Source organism: Corvus hawaiiensis, chromosome 16 (assembly GCF_020740725.1).
Source record: "Corvus hawaiiensis isolate bCorHaw1 chromosome 16, bCorHaw1.pri.cur, whole genome shotgun sequence".
Classification (NCBI taxonomy): domain Eukaryota; kingdom Metazoa; phylum Chordata; class Aves; order Passeriformes; family Corvidae; genus Corvus; species Corvus hawaiiensis.
In genome coordinates this window covers 14523397-14544206 of record NC_063228.1, presented here as the reverse complement: position 1 = coordinate 14544206, position 20810 = coordinate 14523397, and the positions used below count along the sequence as shown (strand labels likewise).

Sequence of the window (20810 nt, the reverse complement as noted above, 5' to 3'; positions counted from 1 at the left end):
GAATGAAGCTCATGGGGGGAGATTCCCGTCAGGGAAGTGGTGGGTGCACTTGCAAAGGGTCCTTCTTGGGAAGTGATATTAAAAATAAAAGTTTCCTCTCTGAGAGTGTTCATAGGGTAGCAAGAAATGGCCCAGTGACTGGACATGGGAAGCTGTGACAGACATCCACAAAAAAATATCTCAGTGCTTTTGATAGACTCAAAATATATTTATGTTTCTATTCTATTTCCATTATATATTACTAATTTTCCATAATATTTAATATCTTTTCCACTTAGACTTATTACTCCAGAGAGTCAAAGTTGGGTTAGTGGCGCTGTTGTAACAGTGAAGTGGAAAATGCACATTCCAAGGCAGAGTTTTAGGGATGAGCTGTGTGTACAGAGGATTCTCCTCTCCATCTCTTGGGGTGTGAGGGTTTAATTGCCCTGACCTTCTCCTTTTCCAGTTTAACCCTGATTCCACAGCCTGAAAATACAAATTCCAGCCTTCCCACTGCTCTGCATTTCCCTGACAGATTTTTCCCGGAACATGTGGCTGTAGGACTGAACCTTGCTGTAGAAAATGATGTGGATTTCTGTGGACAACTGTGGTGTGTACATGAAACTCAAGGCTGTTAGAGAGAAGACAGAAGAAGGAAAGACATTAGACTTGCATAAATTATTCCACTTAAAAGGGCAGCTCCTCAGAAGTTTCTCCAAACCCATCAGTTCCTCGCCCTGCCCCATTGCAGTGCCCTGTGCGTGTTCTGGGGTGTTTCACCAGGCTGCTGGAGGGGAGTTGGTGAGGGAGTTGTTTATGATTAAAGACTACAGTCCTTGCTGTTCTTTGATCTCTTTTGCAAGTGGAAAGGACAATAATTCTCTTTGCTATTTTGTTTGAAGTCTGTTGGCCCTGTGGCACAGACCCTCTGAACCGAGTGCAGTTGGCAGGGCAGTGTCTGCACCAGGCTGGTCCTGGCCAAGGCCTCACAAATAAACAGGGATTTTGCTGAGCTTCTGAAATGTTAAATGTTCCCAGAATAGCAACTGAGCTACATTATTCTTCCCCACCCTCCTCCAAAAACATCTACCTATGGAATTATTTGGGAATTTGTATTGCACAGATGTTTTCTATCGTATTTTTGCCCAAATTAACTTTCTGCTTTGGAGTTTGTTATTCTTTGTGGACAGAGGGATGTTCACGAGCACTTCAGGCAGTGTGAGCAGCCACTGCCACCAACAGGTGTAACTCCTGCCACTCTCCTCAACAGAATGTTTGTTCTCCTTCTTTTCTCATGCCAGGAAAATGAGCCTTTGTAGAGCATGTGCTGGGATTGCTCAGAGACCTGATCCAGCAGAGGAATAAGCTCAGCACAAAAAGCTGCTTTTATTTTTTTGCTGGATGAGCTCCCAGCTTGGGTTCACCCTGCAATTCCCTGGACTGGAGTTGGTGGGAAGGGAGCAGACTCTGCTCGAGCTGAGCTGTGCAATCTGGAGAGTCTGACATGGCATCTTACCAAAGTTACTGGATCTGCTTCCAGAATTCCTCCTGTACTGAGCTGGGTACAGCCTGTGGCAAAGTATACAAAGCATTTTTAGGTTCTTAATCAGATATTTTCTAGAGAGAGATGCTTTCTCCATCTTTATCCACTGGTTACCAAATGTTTTGCCAATGTAAGATTGTGTTAGGGACATGGAGCTGCAAAATTCCCTCTCTTCCTTTCCAGTGCCAAGCAAGTAATCAGAAGTTTTTATGTAATGACCAGGTCGGTGTTTAAGGCATCAATTAGACAAGTGCACACCCAAGCCCTTGTGTCCCCAAAACTGCTGAGAGGGGAGGTTTTTTTAATCCTTTGGGATCCAAACAAGGATCACTGCAGGGGATTCGAGGAGTCTGACCCACTTGGTATCAGAAGCAGTGGTGCCCATACGTCTGCAGCATGCATTTTTCACATGGGCATGGGAGGCACATGGAATCAGGGAATATTCTGAGTGGGAAGGACCCACAGGGATCATTCAGTCCAGCTCCTGGCCTTGCACAGGACACCCCACAATCCCACTCTGTGCCTGAGAGCATTGTCCAAAGACTCCTGGAGCTCTGGCAGGGTCAGTTCTCAGTGTCCACCAGCCTGGCACAGTTTGGTGGCTTCACAGTCCTTGCTGCTCCACACTTTTGGGACACTGTGCTCCTTTACCTGCACTGGTGTTTTCATGGGTTCTGTTGTACAGGTGATGGAATCTTCTGTACCTTGTTCTGCCTGTAAAACCAGAGCAGTTGCCAAAAGTCTGCCTTCAAGAGTACCTGCAGTCAGACACAGCCTTGACTGCTCCCTCCTTGCTAATCTCAACTCACTTAACTTTTTCATCATCTCCTGTTCTCTAAATTGTCTCAGCCTTGGTGAATAAACACTAAATCCTACCCCATTTATTATGCAGATGATCCTATCATTGTTGCTTGATCACCCTCAGTTCTGCATAAATTAGCTCCTTTGTGTAGTGTTGAAATATATTGGTTCATTTTATTTCATAGGAAGCAAGGACAGAATCTATTGCCAGACCTTTGGAGATAAATGAGGCTGAGAAGGTGATGAAAATTGCCATTAACAGCGTTATGGTAAGCAAAATGTTGTTTATTTGATTGTAAAATTATAATTTCTCTGCTGCAGGAAGAAATCAGCTCTTTTTATCAACAGCATGGGGTAAAGAGTGCTAAAGGCATCACCTGCAGCTGCAGTTGATGCATCTAAGAGCTGCACTTTGCCCCTCTCTTGGGAGAAAACACATTGCAGTCATATTCTGTGCCTCTGTTAGGAGCTCCACCCCAAAAGCTCTACAGGAGGGATAAAAATTGCCCAAATCAGCACAGAAATCCGCACCCCGCTACCTTGTCTGAGCCCTGGGAACTCTGCAGTCAGGGCTGCAAGGAGTGACCTGGGTAACTCAAAAAGTGCTGGTGCCTCTGGAGCTGGGGAGCTGGGCTCTGGAAGCGGGACAGCTGAGCTGGCACTGGCTGATGAGTGTCCTGCCAGGGCATCCCTGTGCTTCTTGGTTTGAAGGACTTCTTTGTCTGTCCTGCACTTGCCAGCACCGTTCTTGCTCCAGTGCTTGGGTTCCTGAATTTCTGAACCTTCAGCTGCACTGTGTGAGGAGGAGGTTAATTACAGCAGTGATTACTATCAGTTATTGAACTGCAAACTGTATCCAGTCCAAGGGTGTAATTACAAGGAGTGGAGTCCCAGCTTTAAACAGCCAATGGGTGATCAATAGATATTCCAGGCAATCTTCCCTTGTGTTTTACTCCTGCTCACAGCCTGTGTGAATACTAAATGTTGTTAATGTGCACTTCTTACTCCAGCCGTAGTTCTGGTGCACTGACAGCTGCATGGTGGAGAGGGATTGGCTTCCTGACAAACAGCAGTGCCACACACTCGGCTAATTAATCCTGGCCCAGTTCATGGAATGACCTGTTGGAGCTGTGCAGCACCAACACTGTGCTGGAATTCCAGCAGTGAAGTCCTCCCTCTCCCTCAAAAGATGCGCGTGGTTTCTTGAGCCTGAGCACACTGGATGTACTCAGCTCATTGGAATCAACTGGGATATTCCCACTTCCCCTTCTGGTTCCTGTGGCACATGTTGAAATGTTCAAGATGCTTCCCAGATTTTGAAAAAAAATGGATAAAGCAAAACTTAGAAAAGGATGAAGATACTCAGATACAGGAAGTTCTTTATAAAACTGACTTGTATCTTGAAGAGAAAAATGATAGAAGCTTAAAATTCCCTAAAATAGTACCAAGAAACAAATGGATTTCTCATCTGCGTTTATTCAGAGAGAATCATGGAATCTTTAAGGCTGGAAACGACCTTAATGACACCATATGATAGGCTTCTTCCTGTCTTCTACTGCTTTTTCAGTGAGAAGGAAAACTAAAGTTACAGCTGTGGGGTTTTTTCCTTCATTAAGAATGTTGGCAAAAAAAAATAATGTATTTTACATTTGTAAATGTCCAGTTAGTTCATTATCCTGGCCACAAAGAACTTTTGAATTTCCATTGCCGGCTTGAGTAAACACAGATGAGTTTATCCAGAACAATGTTCAGCATCTGAAAGATAAATTTAATTATTCCAGTGCCAGCCATGGTTCACCATCCTTCTGTTTCAGGAGGAAGTGCAAAAGACTAAAGACATGTTGAATAGTGTAGCCTTGGATGAAGCCAATTTTGAAGCCAAGATTGAAAAGCGAAAACTGGAACTGGAAAGAAGCCAGAAGAGGCTGCAGACTCTCCAAAGTGTTCGGTAAAGATCATGAACTGATTATCTACTGCAGGAAAGAGTGTGAACAGAAAGGATGGGACTGCTGCAAACAGTCCCTTTGTTCCCAGAGGCTTCTGCTGTTAACCACCAATTAAAAAACTTCATTCTGCAGCCCTTGTTAGGATCAGATCCTCGGGGCAGTGGTACAGCCTGGCAGAAAATTTGTAGAATCATGGAATCCCAGACTGGTTTGGGTGGGACAGGAGCTTAAACCTCATCCAGTTCTACCCCTGCCATGGCAGGGACACCTTCCACTAGCCCAGGCTGCTCCAAGCCCCATCCAACCCAGCCCTGGACACTTCCAGAGATCCAGGGGCAGCCACAGCTTCTCTGGGCACCCTGTGCCAGGGTCTCCCCACCCTCACAGGGAAGAATTTCTTCCCAATATCCACTCTAAATCTCTCTTCTTTCAGTTTGAACCCATTGCTCTTTGTCCTATCACTGCAGTTCCTGATGATGAGTCCCTTTCCTTCCTTGTAAACCCCTTCAGATACTGGAGGTATCACAGTGTTCAGGTTCACAGTCTGGGTTGATTTCTGGCCTTTAATTAACCTGCAGGTTTATACAATCTGCAATCTGACCTCATATTAAAAAAACAAAAGAGGAAGTATTAGACAAGGGAGTGGTGGAAGGAATGACTGGATTTAAGTCTACGTTTTGATCAGTCCCACTCTGTGGGAAGTGGATTGGGTGGGTGTGAAGCACTGAGCAGCAGCAGTGATTTTTTGGGTGCATCAGTCAGCTCTCTGGTGTAATGACATCATCACTTCATCATACAGTCTAATTAAACCTGTAATGACTCAGCACACTTTTGTAGCAAGTAAGTCCCCAGCAAAGTAGATGATTTACCAGCCATGCTACACACTAACTTTGTGCAGTTGTGGAACAGCAGGATAATTATTTTCATATTGCCTTCTAAGGGGGCCAAAATGCTGCCTTTGTGCCTGTGTGAAAGGAAAAGGGAGTTGTACACAAAAACCTTCTCTTGGCTTTATGTCATTTCCAGGATTGTTTAGTGAGGGGCTTTGTCTTGAGCTTTTATTCTCTGAAGCAGTGTGAAACCTTAACAACAAGAGGTTTTTGAGGCTGGTTTAGCAGACATGGAAAGGCAGCTGCAAAACCAAAATTGCATTTCAGAATTCTGTATATACAGAGCAGTGTTTATAGACTCCTAGAATCACAGAATGGCTTGGGTTGGAAGGGACCTGAAAGCTCATCTCATCCCTGCTATGGGACATCTTCCAGTATCCCAGGTAGCTGCAAGCCCCATAAAACCTGGCCTTGAGCACTTCCAAGGATGGGGCAGCCACAGCTGCCCTGGGCAGGTTTCACTGAGTAGTTTGTGCTTGCTCTCCCCAGCCCTGCTTTCATGGATGAGTATGAGAAGATTGAGGAGCAGCTGCAGAAGCAGTACAGTACTTACCTAGAAAAATTCCGAAATCTGACCTACATGGAGCAGCTCCTGGACGATCATCGACGGACAGAGCAGGAGATGTTCGAGGTAAGAAAGACAGTTTGGAAATACTCAGCAGGACTGTACAGCCTGCAGATCTTGGCCTTGCAACAGAAAATGTTTTAATGCCCTTTTCCAAAGCAGCACATCAGGAGTTGGTTGAGTGACTGGCAGGTGAGGGACAGGCCAGTGACTGTGGCTGCTCCTGGCCAAGCACGAAAGCACAGCTGCATTTTCTCAGTTAATTAAGTTAATGAGTGTAGTGATGCCTCTCACCAGTCTCTGGCCCCCCCCGCCCCCCCGACTCATTTTCATCTGCTGGGTTTTGTTCATGAAGAATGCTTTCAGAATTTCTCATTTTCCTTTTGCTACCTACAATGCATGTGCTTACTTTTATTATCTGCTGATGTATAAGGGTTTCTCAGCACAAGACTCTTCAGTCTCCTCAAAACATCAATGGAAACAGCAAAGAGCATCAATGAGGAGATCAGATGTGCTGGGATCTTCCCCCTCACAGACTTCAGTTTTGTTTGGCAGAATTCTGCCTTCTCTTGGCATGCTGAGTTTTATCAGTTCAGTGTGATTCTCCTCATGGATAATCTGCATCTATATCCTGTCTTGCTCCAGACTTTTCTTTGGGCAGTGCTTTCAGCCAGCCTCTCCTTCACCTTCCAGTAGCTTCTTGTTTTATTGTCATCCTTCTCACAGTCATTACCCACTCTATCTTCTGTTCTTCATTGAAAACATGTTGGAGTGAACCATCTCCCCTGGGATCTTAATGCTGCTGGGTGTGCTACACCTGGAGTTGCAGAATGACAGCATCCATGGGCTTGGGAAAGACCTCTGAGACCATCGAGTCCAACTTGGGACCCATCCCCACCTTGTCACCCAGCCCAGAGCACTGAGTGCCACATCCAGGCTTTCCTTGGACACCTCCAGGGATGGGGACTCTACCATTCCCTCCCTGGTCAGCCCCTTGCAGTGTTTAATCACCCTTTCCATGAGGAAATTCCTCCTGATGTCCAACCTGCCCCTCCCCTGGCCCAGCCTGAGGCCGTTCCCTCTCCTCCTGTCCCTGTTCCCTTCGAGCAGAGTCCGACCCCCTCCTGGCTGCCCCCTCCTGTCAGGGACTTGTGGAGAGTCAAAAGGTCCCTCCTGAGCCTCCTTTTCTCCAGGCTGAGCCCCTTTCCCAGCTCCCTCAGGAGTTCTCCAGACCCTTGTGGTGCTCCAGCCCCTTGCCCAACTCCATTCCCTTCCCTGGACCCACTCCAGCCCCTCAATGTCCTTTCTGTTGTGAGGGGCCCAGAACTGGACACAGCACTCGAGCTGTGGCCTCACCAGTGCAGCCAATTAACCCACTGATAATCAATGTTTCCTCATTCCACCACCACCTTTTGGACACAGGGAAAGCCATGCTGTTAAGAAGTCTCAAATATTTTGCTGCATTATTTGCTTGAGGGATAAAATATCTTTTCAAAGCTAATGTGGGCACTTGGCAACTTGGTAATCCCTGTGAACCAGTTTCCCATCAGGCCCCCTTTTCACAAGCACTGTCTCTGGAGAAGTTTTTTCACCTTATATCTGAAGTCAGTTCTAGCTCTCTGTTCTAGTTCTTCACCATATCCTTGCCCCCCCCAAAAAAAGTCTTCAAGTAAATCATAATCTTGAAGTGAAGCCTAAAATCTGATTTATCCCTTCTGTTCAAATGCCACTGAGACTTCACAGCCAAAGGAGAAATGCTTTGAACAGAGCTACCCAAAACTGTTTATGAATTCATGTGCAGAACTTTGTTAATGAGTTGGTGCTCAGCTCTTCAGGGGATTTTTGTTAAAAGATAATAAGACAAAGAAAAAGCCTTTGTCACTCACAGCTGTGCCGTGCTTAGAATATGGAGAGCACACTTTATTTTCCTTTTTTTCTCCTTCTTTCTGTGAGACTCCTGGGACTCTACCCATATGGTTTCCTAGGATAAGCAGGGAACAATGCTCCAGTTTAGTGCAGAATTATAGAGTATAAAAGCTGATGACAAAAAGATGTGGGTTTGCTCTGCACATTTCTATCAGTTGTCCCTAAAAATACTTGAAACATATAAAGGATGAGACTCTGACCATCTCTTTGTGGGCAGGAATAGTGACTCAGGCAGCCACGAGTGCTTTGCTGCAGAAGCTGTTGCTCTGGTAGAAGAAGAGGAGTGTGTGTCTCTCTTCCAGCCAAATATTCAGGAATGCTGGAGTCCAAACTGTGATTCGAAGTCATTATGAGATGTCAGTCCTCCAAATCAAACTCCAGGATTTGGGGACTGAAAGAGGGTGAAGAATTTCATCTGGAGAGGAGAAGGCTCTGGGGAAACTTTAGAGCAGCATCCAGTGCCTGAAGGGGCTCCAGGAGAGCTGGAGAGGGACTTGGGACAAGGGCCTGGAGTGACAGGACAGGAGGAATGGCTTCCCAGAGCCAGAGGGCAGGGCTGGATGGGATATTGGGAAGGAATTCTAGCAGCAACCTGGTCTAGTGGAAGGTGTCTCTGCCCATGGCAGGGGGATGGAATGGGATGAGCTTTAAGTTCCCTTCCAACCCAAACCATTCCATGATTCTAAGCTGGATCCCAGCTAAACCTAGAGACTTGCTGGTGCACTCCTGTTTCCAAACCAGTGAGGGGATGCACTGTTGAATCCATTTTGGATTAATCTCTGGGCAACCTGGAACACAAGGATACGTCTCTCACTTCTTTCAGTCTTGATCTGCTTTTCAGGTGGTGCTTCCACACTTTGGCTGCTTCATGATGAGGCAAAACTGTGGGTTATTACATGCTTTAAAGAAAAAGAGAACAATTGGCTCCAAAACAATGTTTTGCATGTTGTCCTACAGTTTATAATCTTGTGTCATTTTCAGCATCAACAGAGGAAAAAATAACAAGGATAATTACATTTAATCCATTTTAAAGCACACTCTCTCCAGCTGTCTGAAACACTAAAAATTATGTTGATTTTTTCCCCAACCCTGATTTGTCTTTTGTTCCACCAAACAAATCTTAATTAACTTCTGCAGTAGCAGCATGAGGCAATTCTTTTATCGTTGCTGTGTATTTGCTAAATAGCTTGCCAGCAAAAAGCATCAGCAGTGTAATTAGATTAATCCAGCACTCCCTGTGCTGTTCTGAGCACTGATTCCTGGGCCCCTCTCCTTGACTTAGTCCATGTTTTGAGGAGTTTTGGCTCTGATTGAGAGCCTGTTGCTGAATAATGAACCTAATCTGTGCTGCAGTTAGACTCAAGAGTGGTTGGGTATACCCAGCCACCAACCTGGACCAGAGTGCAGTTCCTAATTAGCAAAGTGATTTAAATACTTTAATTAAGTGCCACTGAGCAGTTGAGGCGCTTCAGCCCCTCCAGAGCTGGTGGTTGTGTAAATTTTTAAGGTGGTTTTTCCATGCTGTGGGTGTCCAGCCCCATGTGGCTCCTGGTGTTGTCCTGAGCCTCCTGATCCTTTGCCTGCCCGTGTCAGTCCCATGGAGCAGTGGCTGGAATGTGATCAGTGGGAGTCTCCTGCCAGGCACTGGGCTGAGAAACCTGTGTTAAAAGACCTGAAGGGCTCGTGTTGAGTCTGAACCCAAGAGTTAATTGGTGGTGAAGGAGCTCCTGCTGAGCACCTGCCCATCTGATGTGGGAGCCCTTTGAAATAGATGAAAAATACAAAATGATTATCCATTATCACCTGGAGAAGGCAGAAGTCCATGCATGACTCGTCTTTAGAGTGAGTTTCTCACACTTCTTGACAAACTGTCATGCACTGCTTGCTCATGGATGTGAGGAATTTAAACAAGGGCCTTTTGTCTTTGCAGTTTCCTTCACCTTCTTTACCTCTTTTATTCTCCTTCTGTTCCTTTGTGCTGTTCATGGAATTAATCCATCTTCCTACAGTTCTGTGCCAAGGCAGGGATTTATGAGCCATGTCTCCTCAAAGATTTGGCCTTATCTTTCTGCTTTTTAAAAAGATTCAGCAGACTTAATTCATTTTTACCCTGTTTCTAAGATGGAATAGTTTCGGATGTTTACACACAGAAACTATTAGACTTTGGCTGTTCTAAAAAACCCAACTTCAGGGTTTTTTTAGATTTAGGGGTTGAAATTCTCTCTGGATTATAAATGAATGCCTCTCTTTAAAAGGACAACATAGACTAATACAGTTCAAAAAGGTGGTTTTGGAATTAGCTTATGTAATGCCAGCATAACTTGGCAATATCCTTCAGCATTTTCCTTTTCCCTGGAGAGAATGTGCTTATTCTTTCTTGTGCTTCTCAGAGGACACCCCAGAAGTACTTTCCTCTTCAGCTGCTTTCTCCTAAGGTATTTTCAGACTGTTTTTATGCTGTTAGTGTTTCATCTCAGCTGAGGAATGCCATGAAGTGGTGGACACAGGGATGAGGATGTTCTGAGTCATTATCTTTGGTTTGGGATTGCTTAAACTGCTTTTCTTTTCATCATTATGGGGTTTCCACGGGCATGTAGTGATAGAACAATGGGGAATGGCTTTAAACCGAAAGAGGAGAGGTTTAGATTGGATATTGAGAAGAAATCCTTCCCTGGGAGTGTGGGCAGGCCCTGGCACAGGGTACCCAGAGAAGCTGTGGCTGCCCCTGGATCCCTGGCAGTGTCCAAGGCCAGGCTGGACATTGGGGCTTGGAGCACCCTGGGACAGTGGGAGGTGCCCCTGCCCGTGGCAGGGAGTGGAACAAGATGAGCTTTAAGGTCCCTTCCAAGCCAAACCATTCCATGATTGATTCTATGCACTATCAGTCCTTCGTGGTTAATCATGGAATTCCAAATAAACAGACTGTGTTGTGACTTATCCTTTGCAACCCACCCTCTCCAAATAAAATCCCCTCTTCATTAAACTCTTTTTTTATCAGTGCTTCTGAATATGCACATAATAATAAATAGGGATATCTGAGTTCTGCTCCACTCTGAGGTACCCCTTGGTTCTGCTGCTTTTTGCACTGAGCTGTTCCTCTTAAGTACTGAATTCAACATTCCCACTGTGACAGCTGTTTGCTGCCATAGCCAGCACAAGGTTAACATGAAAAGCAGTTGGTTACAGTCTCTAATCTTCTAAGTAATGTGCATTTGAATTATGACTGCTTTAAACATTTTACAGGTGCCAGGAGAGCACTCCTGGTCCAGCATTGCTGAACTGTGTGGAATATCAGATGTAAAAGTAAGCACGGGCTGCTGCATTGTTGATTGCTTCTATTTTGGCTTTTAGTGCAGTGTACAAGCGTGACACTATTGGTGCACTGAGACACAGAAATCAGTGGGGAAATGTGGAAAAACTTAGGGCAGGGGGAAGGGAATGCACAGGGAGAGAGTAGGGGCAGTGGAGCGTAGGAGAAAAGGACAAAAGAAATTATTGGCTGTGAAATGATGATCACAGAAAGGAGAAGCTGGAGATAGAGAGAAGGTGGGAGGGCATATGGAGGGTGCATTAGGGAAGATGGAAATGTTCTGTGTGCATTCATTCCACTGAAATAAAATTCTGCAGTCCCCTGCCAATAGCATGGCAACTGCCCTGAGGCAGACGTGCCCACCTGCTCCTGGAGCTCTGGTGATACTGCCTCCCCTTAAAGCTGTAGGAGAACTTTTTGGGAAATGAAAACAGTTGAGATCAGTTCAATTGATCTCAGTCAGATCAACTCAGTGCTCAAAGATCCATAGGGATCTTTTCATAGGGATTCTCTGGATATCTGATGTGCCAGGTAGGTGACAAACTTGCTTTAGGATCCCAGATTTGGGGTCATTTGACTCACAGCTTCAGGTTCTTCATGTCTGTCAGACTCTAGAGCTCATTTCATCACAGAGCTAGAGATCAAACAAGAAATTATTGAATCCCAAATCACTTACAGGCTTTTCTGAGCAATGGAAAGATTCATATTCTGCCTCCAGCAGCCCCTGAAGGGGTAAAGAGGTTCCTTGTGCCTCAGGGCTTGGTGCTGTGGTTGGATATGAACCCCCTGTAAAGGTTGCTCAGTCTGGTTCTTTCTTGCTGCTGTTACAAATCTGTGCTCATTCTTTTATAAATTAAATACTCTGCACTTGGGGAAGGAACACAGGGAGGATCTGCTGAGTTTTGCAGCCAGGGTGAGTTTCTCTGTCATGACAGCAGTTGTTTCTGTGAAGTGTGAGATGTAGTGACTCTCACTGACAGCATGGCTTGGAAATCCACGGCTGACTGTCAGAAAGAGAAATCAGAACTGACTGATCTCTAATAAATTTGGTTCTTAACTTGTCTCACTGAATTTCTTGTGCAGTGACTCCAGTGGAGAAGAAGCAGTGCACAAGAACGGTCCCTAGTGCATTCCAAAGTGCTGCCTTGTAGGTTTTACACCTTCTCTTTACCAAGCTTCATTTGGGAGGAAGATGAGTAAATGTAAGGTTCATATTATGGTCTTCCTGTCTTCCCTGTATTATCCTTTTGAATATTCACAAAGACTTTAGATGTCTGAATTATGTAACAAAAATCACTTGAAATTCACTCAGAATAGGAACCAGATTACTTGAAACAAATGCTGATCAGGAAGATCAATTTCTCTTTTTTCCCCAGAGATCAACATTTAAATCATTGAGAAACATTTAAACAGGTGATTGTTTGAAAGAAAAAGCTAAAACAACTTAATTTGGGACTGGTGTTTGGTGCTTTGCACCAAATGACGCAAGTAGGTAGTGTTAAAATGATGTATAGGAAATTGAGGGGGTTTATGCTCTGCTGCAGGTACTTAGTGGAGAAAAGGAGCTGTGAGCGTGGCATTTTGATTTGCATAAACATGCATAATCTCATCAGGTGCAAAACAGTAGGGTCTGAGTCTTTAAACAGGAAAATAATTCTCAGTTTTCTGGCTGCATGAAAGCAATTCCTAGTTGAGTTCTGTGAGATGTGAAAGTGGGACACTCTGCACAGGTGGCCCTCTGGGATGAATGTCCTGGCAGAAGCCTTGGCATGGGCTGGCAGGGGGAGTCACTGCCCTGTGCGGTCCCTGCCTCCTCCTCCCAGAGCTCTGGGATACTGTCGGGATCCTTTGGAGAGGATTCTGATGTTGGGTAACCCGTGGGCCCAACTCTGCATTTCAGCAGCTTTGCAGCAGGGTCAAACAGCAGGAGCAAGGAAAGGTAAGAAATCCCAGGACAAACTGCACTCCTTTCTGCCTCGAGGCTGGGATCATATTTATTTTGCTGGAAATCCAGTTCCATTCCCATTTGAACTTACCTTGAGCGTGATGTAGTTCCAGAATCAATGGAAACCTCCATTGTAGGCCACTACATGGTGAGACTCTCCTGGTTTTTAAATTTGCTGACCTGGAGAGCTGTGACTCTGAGTCTCCTACTCAGGCTTTGTCCCATCTCTGAGAGGACTGAGGAGGAGCCTGCCCTGGTCAGAGCCTGGCCTGTTAAACAGGGTCTGACTCCCCTTGGCAGTGCCACATTCCCTGGAAATACCTGCTGGTGGCCACCTTCTACTGGGAAACTTCAGAGAGTGCATCCTGCTCAGCCACAAGGGTGTTTAAACCAACAGCTCCAGTTTCTTAATCCATAGAGTAAACTGCAGTGAAGCTATCCTGTGTCCCTGCTATTTTGTGGAGAAGAACAGAGCTATGGAAACCAGAGAAGCAGGATGTGTAAGGTGAAACCTGCTGGTGTTGTCCATTGCTGGTTGCCCAGAAATGATTTAGCTGCTCTTTTGTGTTAAAGAATCGGAGCCTGATGCATGAACAATCCTAGAAGCAGTGTTTGTCATCGCCCTGCTAAAGAGGTTTGTCTGCATCATTACTCATCTGCACTTCCTTCTTCTCCACCCCACTACAAGGAGATGTTTGAAAATAGTTTTATTCCAGTCATCTAAGGAGTAGGTAGAGCATTGTCCTGGGGAGCAGGAAGTAGGAGTGCAAATGTTTTCAAGCTGGAGAAATGGTAAAAACCAGCTTTGTGATTCCTGAGCTTGGGCTCTGACAAGAGTTAGAGAGAGGCTTGATGGTGCTGCCACTGAATTTGGGTGGGAGATCAGGAATAAACTGAAGTGTGTGTCAGCCCCCTGGTGAAGAGGCTCTTGCTGGCAGAAATAGGGGCTGTATTGAGCTAATTGATCTCAGACAGAAGGCAGCAGAATCCATTATCAGTTCCTGGAACCCTCAAGTTCACCAAGAACAGCTGCCCTTTAATACAGTAAACAGTCTCCTTGAAAAGTGTGAATAATCCCAACCCCCTTGGAACACCTGAGCTTTGTGACACAGGCAGAGGATAATTCAGGTGTCAGAGTCTGGCAGGGATGAGGCAGTGGCTGCTCTGTGCTGGTGAACAAGATACTGCTGTGATTCCCAACTTCCAATCAGTGTTAATTTGGATGATGATTTCTTCAGGCACTGCAAAGTGACCCCAGGTTTACATTGCAGAATTGTACATTAAATCAAACAAATTACACATCCAAACAGGATCACTTGTAAGCTTGCTACAATAAAAATGTAATCCATGAAGGGAATGTTTGATGAGCTGGTATTGAGTCATTAGAATTCATCCCTTCCACAAAAGCAAATAGGAAAAATGGAGAGTTGTCATTATGGGAAATTTGGATTGTATGTAATGCTGAATACAGAACACATCTGATCCAGAGGATAAAGTCCTGAATTTGTCTGTGTTATTGCTGACCTGAAGCTTCTTGTATGAAAGGATTTTGACTGGAAAATTCTGAGCAGAAAATGTCTGGATCTCTTTTTTAACTTCTTTCCTTAGTTCTGTTTAGATTTCTCTCAGTGCTGGCAGATGATTTAAAGGCCTGTGTCCTGCACTGCTCTCGTGCAGCCTCTGCCAGTGCCTTCCCAATCCTTCTGCTTTCTGTATCTGCACAGTCCTCCTGAGGTGTGCCCTGCCATGGGCAGTCACACAAATCCTCAGCAGGAGCTCAGTGCTGTTTCCTTGGATGTTCTGCTCCCTTGGCTCTGACTTGTGGTTCCTGGATGGGTCAGGAGTATTTCCTACACCAAAGAATGGTTTGGGTTGGGAGGGACCTCATAGAGGGCCATGGGCAAGGGCACCTTCCACCAGCCCAGGGTGCTCCAAGCCCCTCCAATCTGGCCTTGAAACCAGCACAGCACAGCAGTGCAGAGAAGTATTCGAGGTGGAAAGTTTTGAATTGGGCTTTGTTTGTTGTATTTTGGGGTTTTTTCAATAGAAAACCAATCAACTAAATAAATCACTTTTAAACCTGCTCTCTTGGTCACTGGTTGACAGATTCATTCAGTTCCAAGCAAGGTCAGATGTGGCATCAGATTTTATCCAGTGCAGTCCTTAAAGCCTCCAAGGACAGACACTGTGCAGCCTCTTTGGGCCAGCTGTGCACTGTTTGATCATTCCTGTAGAAAACACGTAATGTGCACAGTAAAAAATGTAGTAACCTGTGCAGAAAGGTTTTCTGTTGTATCAAAAGTCACTCCAGAATCGTGCCAGGGGGAGAATTACTCATTTACTGTGTGAGGATATGAGGGGAGAGCTTAGAGGGAGGCAAAGAGAGTTCACACAGAGCATGAGCAGGGCACCCAGGTCAGGAAACACATTCCATAGGGTGGGAACAATTACCAGGCTGCCATTCCTCACCCTGCATAATCTGCTCCTTGTGTTGAGTTCCCAGAGGGAAGGTGTTGATGTGTGGGTGAGACCTTCCTGCTCAGTCTGTTCATTCCAGCGGAGCTGCCCTGCCTCAGGTCTCAGGATCTGCCTCTCAGGTTCTAGAGTGTGCTGTTCCCTTCCAACTCCAGTTCATCTGTGGGTGCTGCAGTGCTGGGGCTGGATGAAGTCAGGACTTGCTAAGCAATGACAGGAGCTTTAGGAAGAAGTGTGTGAGAAGTGTTAAACCAATCTGATTTTAAAACAGGGACTGTGGGTTGGTTTTGAATGCACTTCACTGTCTGGCTCTGTGTAGCCTGAGCTGGTGTCATTGAGAGCTGCATTGGTGTATCCTCAGCCAAAAATTCCATCTTTTTCTGTCTCTGCTACTCGTGTGACCCCATGTGAAAGCTCTGCTGGACACCTTTCCCACACATCCCTGATGCAAGTTTTCCTTCCTAAAGACATTCCCCCAAAACAAAGTTATCATAGCTGGCAATAGGACAAAGGGAAATGGCCTCAAGTTGTGCCAGGGGAGGTTCAGGTTGGATATCTCTTCCCAGAAAGGCATTGGGACAGGCAGTGGTGGGGTCACCATCCTTGGAAGCATTCAAAAAACAGTGGATGTGGCACTTGAGGACATGGTTAAGTTGACAAGGTTGGACTTGACCTCAGAAGTCTTTTCTGATTGAAGATTCTGTGATTCTATGAAAACCCATGCTAGGTTTTTTTGCTCTGATTGCTTTCCTTGATGAAACATTGCCCTCACATTAGAAAGCATTTGTGCTTTCCCCCTAATTTTCTTGATAGCATGAAAGACGCTCTGTTAATTAACATGTTTGTCCTTTAAAAAAAGAAACCTTTCAAGGAACTTCTGGGGTGTTTTTGTGGCTTCTCTTGATGAAAGTGCCCTTCAGTAGTGATCTAACAGGTCTAATGGATTATTTTGATAAATGTGAGCTCTGGAGCTGGTGTGCCAGAATTTATTAGGAGATACCATATTTCTGTAATCCCTGTGGGATCACAGCCATGCACACTCTGATTCCTCCTGTTCTGTTTCCTACAATGGATGTACTTGTGTTCAGGCACATGAGATGGGATCCCACTTGTTTTGCCTTCACAAGGAACATTCCAGAGCCTGTTCACAGTGGCCTGTTTCTTGTCAGGATCATCATCATCACCATCATTCCCTGCCAGACCTCGCTCAAAGCCCTGCTCATAGCTGAGCTAGCCTGATGATAAAGGTTCTTCAGCCCCACTGTTTCAGGTGGATCTTGTGTCTCTCCCACCATTCCTCAACAGAATAAAAAGGAACAAACCCTGCAGCATTACAGTCAGGTCTAGTCAGACATAACTACAGCCATGTTCCCATTCAGAACATGAATTTTGGGTGAGGTATTTAACAGTAGTTCAGCATCCAGGAAACATCATCACTGCTCTTAAAGAACAGCTCCAGGCAGGTTGGTACCTCATGAACTTCAGTCCCTTTCCCGTTGTCCTTGGCAGATTTCTTGTCATTGAGAGTTGTAACGTTCTCATCAGGCGCCTCATGGTTTCTCCTCATCCTTTATCTCCCTCCTGCTGAATGAGTGTCCACTCTCTCACCAAAACCAGCTGCCTCAGTGTAGCAGGAGCTGATCCCAGGTGCTTTGTTCTGTGACAAAGGAAGGAGCAGCTGCCCAGATGAAGTCAAGGTGAGCTGAGCCCTTCAATCCAGCAGCAAATTGGTCTACTCCAGAGCAGGGGGAGCACTGTAAATCACTCCTGAGAAAAACAGAAGGAAATATTGTTTTCCCTTGCTAAAATGAAATCATTAGACATAGAGAGATTTCTGGGGTTGGGAGTGTGTCTGAGAACAAAAGGAATAGCTTAAGCAAAAACTGATATGCTTGATCCAAATGCAAGAAGTCAGTGAGCTCCAGTTGTTGTCCTGTGCTTTTGTACTTATTCCCTTCCTATTTCACCCACTTCTTTCCTTTCTGCTTAGTGGTAATTGTGTCTGCCAGCTGGCTGCAGGGCACAAATTCTTTGTATTCAAGATCCTGCTGGTGTTTTTAAAAAAAACTTAGAGGTTAGCTAAAAAAAACCCCTCCAAAACCCAACAAAAAGCTGAGCTGTTTTAAAGGATCAAATACTGCATCATTCATACTGTTCCTGGTTTTGAGCTGTCAGACTTGCTGCTTTGCAAGCTGCAGGGGCAGAGTTGTTTTCAGTCTCATGATTTCTCATGAATTCCAGCTTGATGTTATGGTTTAAACCAAAACCTAGGAACATCAGTACATCGTAAAGGACTGGGATGAAGGACTGGGATGAAGGACTGGCAGTCCAGTCAGTCATGTGGCTTAGCTAAATCCTGGATCACTGGCCTTAAGGCAAACACTGAGTCAGTGGCAGGGCAGGCTGTGCTGGGGGTGTTCTCCATGGCCTCTGTTTAAAAACAAAACAACCCCAAGCACCCCTCCCACCCCAGAGCCTGCACACTGGAACTCAGCATTGCTGTTTTACTTGTGCAGAGAGCAGGACATGAGAGCATATTAAAACATTCTGACACATTTTATTGCAAAGACTTTCCGAGGTATTAGATGGAAAATCATCTGCTTTGCCAGTTAAAGACGACTGAGATGCAGAATATCTGTACTGTCTCGTTCAAACTCCCATCTACAAAACCCAGACATTTTACTTGAGTGGAGTGTGCTGGACAGGTAACATTTCTGTAACAACAGAAAATGGGCATGAAAAAAAGCCCAGTTGATTGTAAACACAGGTGAAACTTACTTGATTGAGAAGCCTTTGTGTGTCACTGGCCAAGGGCCTGCATGGAGAGCTGGGACATCACTGGTGACTAAGGACACCTGAGCACTTGTGCTGAGAGCCCCAGGACAGGTCACCAGCAAGGAGAAGTCATCCTGACCTGCTGTCAGGAAACTTTTGCACCCTTTGGACATGCAGGTCCCTCCCTTGGAGATCTTTAGGACCCAACAAGCTCCAGCCCTGAGCACTGTGATCTGATCCCATTGCTGGTTCTGCTTGGAGCAGGAGGTTGGACTGGGACTTTGCAAGGTCCCTTGGAGCCAGGGTTATTAGGGGATCTCAGTATCAGCAGGAAAGCCCTGCCTTGCTGCCTATTTCCCTCAGCTGTTTGCAAAAATGAATCCTTTGGGCAGATTTACACCCAGGAGAGGCTGCATAATGTATGAGGCAGAGGAGGAGAATTTCCATCTGTCTGCCCCTAAGGCAGGATTTTGAGCCCCAGCGATCCCTGGTACCCTGAAAGTCCTGGGAGTCTCTCTGAAGGGGCAGGTTGGTTTGGATTTTGTGTTAATTGGTATTTAAATTGTGTTGATTTGACACCGTGATTCCTCAGTGGGAGCTGCCACTTTATGTGAGTAAAATTCACTTGTAGAGGAGGATCCAGAGAGTGTTTGCTGCTGCAGCTCCTGCTGTTTTTACTGGAGAGACTCAGCAGGGGATTAAATAGTGGCTCCTACCCATCCAGCATCCCAAGGCAGTCAGGCTGTTCCCTGAGGGAGCTGCACGAGCACAGGGCACGTCACATCTCTGCTTTCATGGAGCTGTCACCCTGCCACACTGCAAGGGAAATGTGACGCTTGAGCAGCCCCTGGGCCCTGGTACAACACTGAGTGTTGAAGGAGCCCCTGCAGCATTCCAGTCCATCACCCCCAGCTCTTGTGCCCTGTCACAGCTCAGGAGCCATGGATCACACACAGGTGCCCAGCCTCAAACAGAAAACCATTTCTGATGGGCACAGGCTGGGCTTTGCTGAGCTGCCACAAACCACATCTGCTAAGGTGCTGCGATGTGGGGGAGGTGGTGTCACACCTCCACCACCTGGAAGGTGGAAGCTGCTCAGGCCAAAAAAATGCAGCTTTGATGGTTGCAGGCATTCAAAACCTTAAAAAAATGAAGTGATAAATTCTGTTTACTTTCTAGATTTGTGATTTGCCGTACCTTCTGCCCCCTCTTTGAAGATGTCACTTGTTAAGGACAGAAACCAGCAGTTCACTGATTTGACTGGTTTGGAGCTGCCCTTTGAAAACATTTTCTGTTGCTGCAGTTTTTGATGAGTTTTTCAGGATGTGGCAGTGATGGAGCCATAGGCTGCTGCTGGAAGGGAGGATGCACAGGCTCAGCAGGTCCCCTGGGCTGACAGTGGCATTTAACTAGCCATGCATCAAGTTATTCAGACACCTAAACCAGCAGAAAAACAACATTTTTCCTGCCAGTTAAGTGTCTGGGCTGGCTTGCAATGACATCAGCTGAGCTGCTGGCAGCAGCACAGGTGAAAGGCTGGAGGAAAGGGGGAGAAGTGGCTCATCTGCGTGGGTAAACATTCTTTTAGCCTTCATTTCTCTTGTTGTTTAAGTTCATGAACCCCGTCTTAGCCCTGCTGTTTTCCCCACAGATGCAGCACCTCATCCTCCAGTCAGGACCTTGGGTAGGCACATGCTGAGCTGCAGTGGAGAATTTGCCTGGCTTAATTTTGTTGTTGATGGATTCGTTTGCAGCAGGTTCCTTTTGTGTCGCTGCACAAGTGCTTTTCTCAGAGCTGGAGAGTGGGAGAAGGGAAGGAGCAGGGAAGGAGGGTAAGGGAGCTGCTCGTTTGTCTAAATTGGAATTGCCAGCTTCAGCTGTCGTGGTGTGTGTCTGGAATTACAGTGCCAGGCAATGATTATGTCTATGCTGATTATTTCACTGCTCTTTGAACATTCTAAATGTGCTTCCTGGGCTTATGAATTCGTCCCCGTGACATTTGGGAAATGTCTTTTTCTTGTATCCTGTTTTGGCCTTTCTTTGCCATAGGCACTGTGTGGGCTGCAGCAGCCAGTGGGGTTGGGATTCATGGGGGATTGACCCCTCAAGTATCCATTTGTCCCAGGGACAGAGCAGTGGGGAGGCTGCACTGGGAAGGTGTGCAGGGGCTTACTGAAATCACTGACCATATTTAACCCTTAGGACTGGCTGGGAGGAAGAGGTAAAGATAAAAATGATAGCAATTGTGAGGCTCAGTGAGGAAATACTGGGACTCACTGATGCAGAGGGAAGCCTTGGATGGCCTTGGAATGACCAAAGGAGACACTGTTAGCTAGAGACCTCTGAAAATTTTGCCTCAGGTCCACATACGTTTCAATTTTCATCATTTTTGAAAAGGCTTCGCTGGCACTGAGGGGGTGGAGCACGTTACTTGTGAAGAAGGAATTCATAAGGAAGGGCAGTTTCCTCCATAGAGTATTTCAAATGTTCTGAATCTACACAAAACAAGTTAAAAACCATGCTTGTGCCTATTCCTCCCTTGTTTTTGCAGAAATCAGCTCCTCCCTGCAGAATACACCCATCACTTTGGAGATTTCAGTAGTTCTGGTGATGCAAGTTGCTGCTGGAGGGTCTCGTTCCGTGGGATTTGGC

The 20810-nt window shown here is 45.8% G+C and overlaps 1 protein-coding gene across 3 annotated transcripts in view; it reads left to right on the top strand.

The window, feature by feature from the left end:
* The window catches only part of CLUAP1 (clusterin associated protein 1), a 58056-nt gene that overhangs the window by 14163 nt on the left and 23083 nt on the right, over positions 1-20810 (top strand). For all 3 annotated transcript variants that reach the window (XM_048321211.1, XM_048321210.1, XM_048321209.1), the window contains 3 exons: positions 2512-2595; positions 4141-4274; positions 5652-5793. In XM_048321211.1, coding sequence (XP_048177168.1) covers positions 2512-2595; positions 4141-4274; positions 5652-5793 — 360 coding nt within the window. The remainder of the gene's footprint in view (positions 1-2511; positions 2596-4140; positions 4275-5651; positions 5794-20810) is intronic.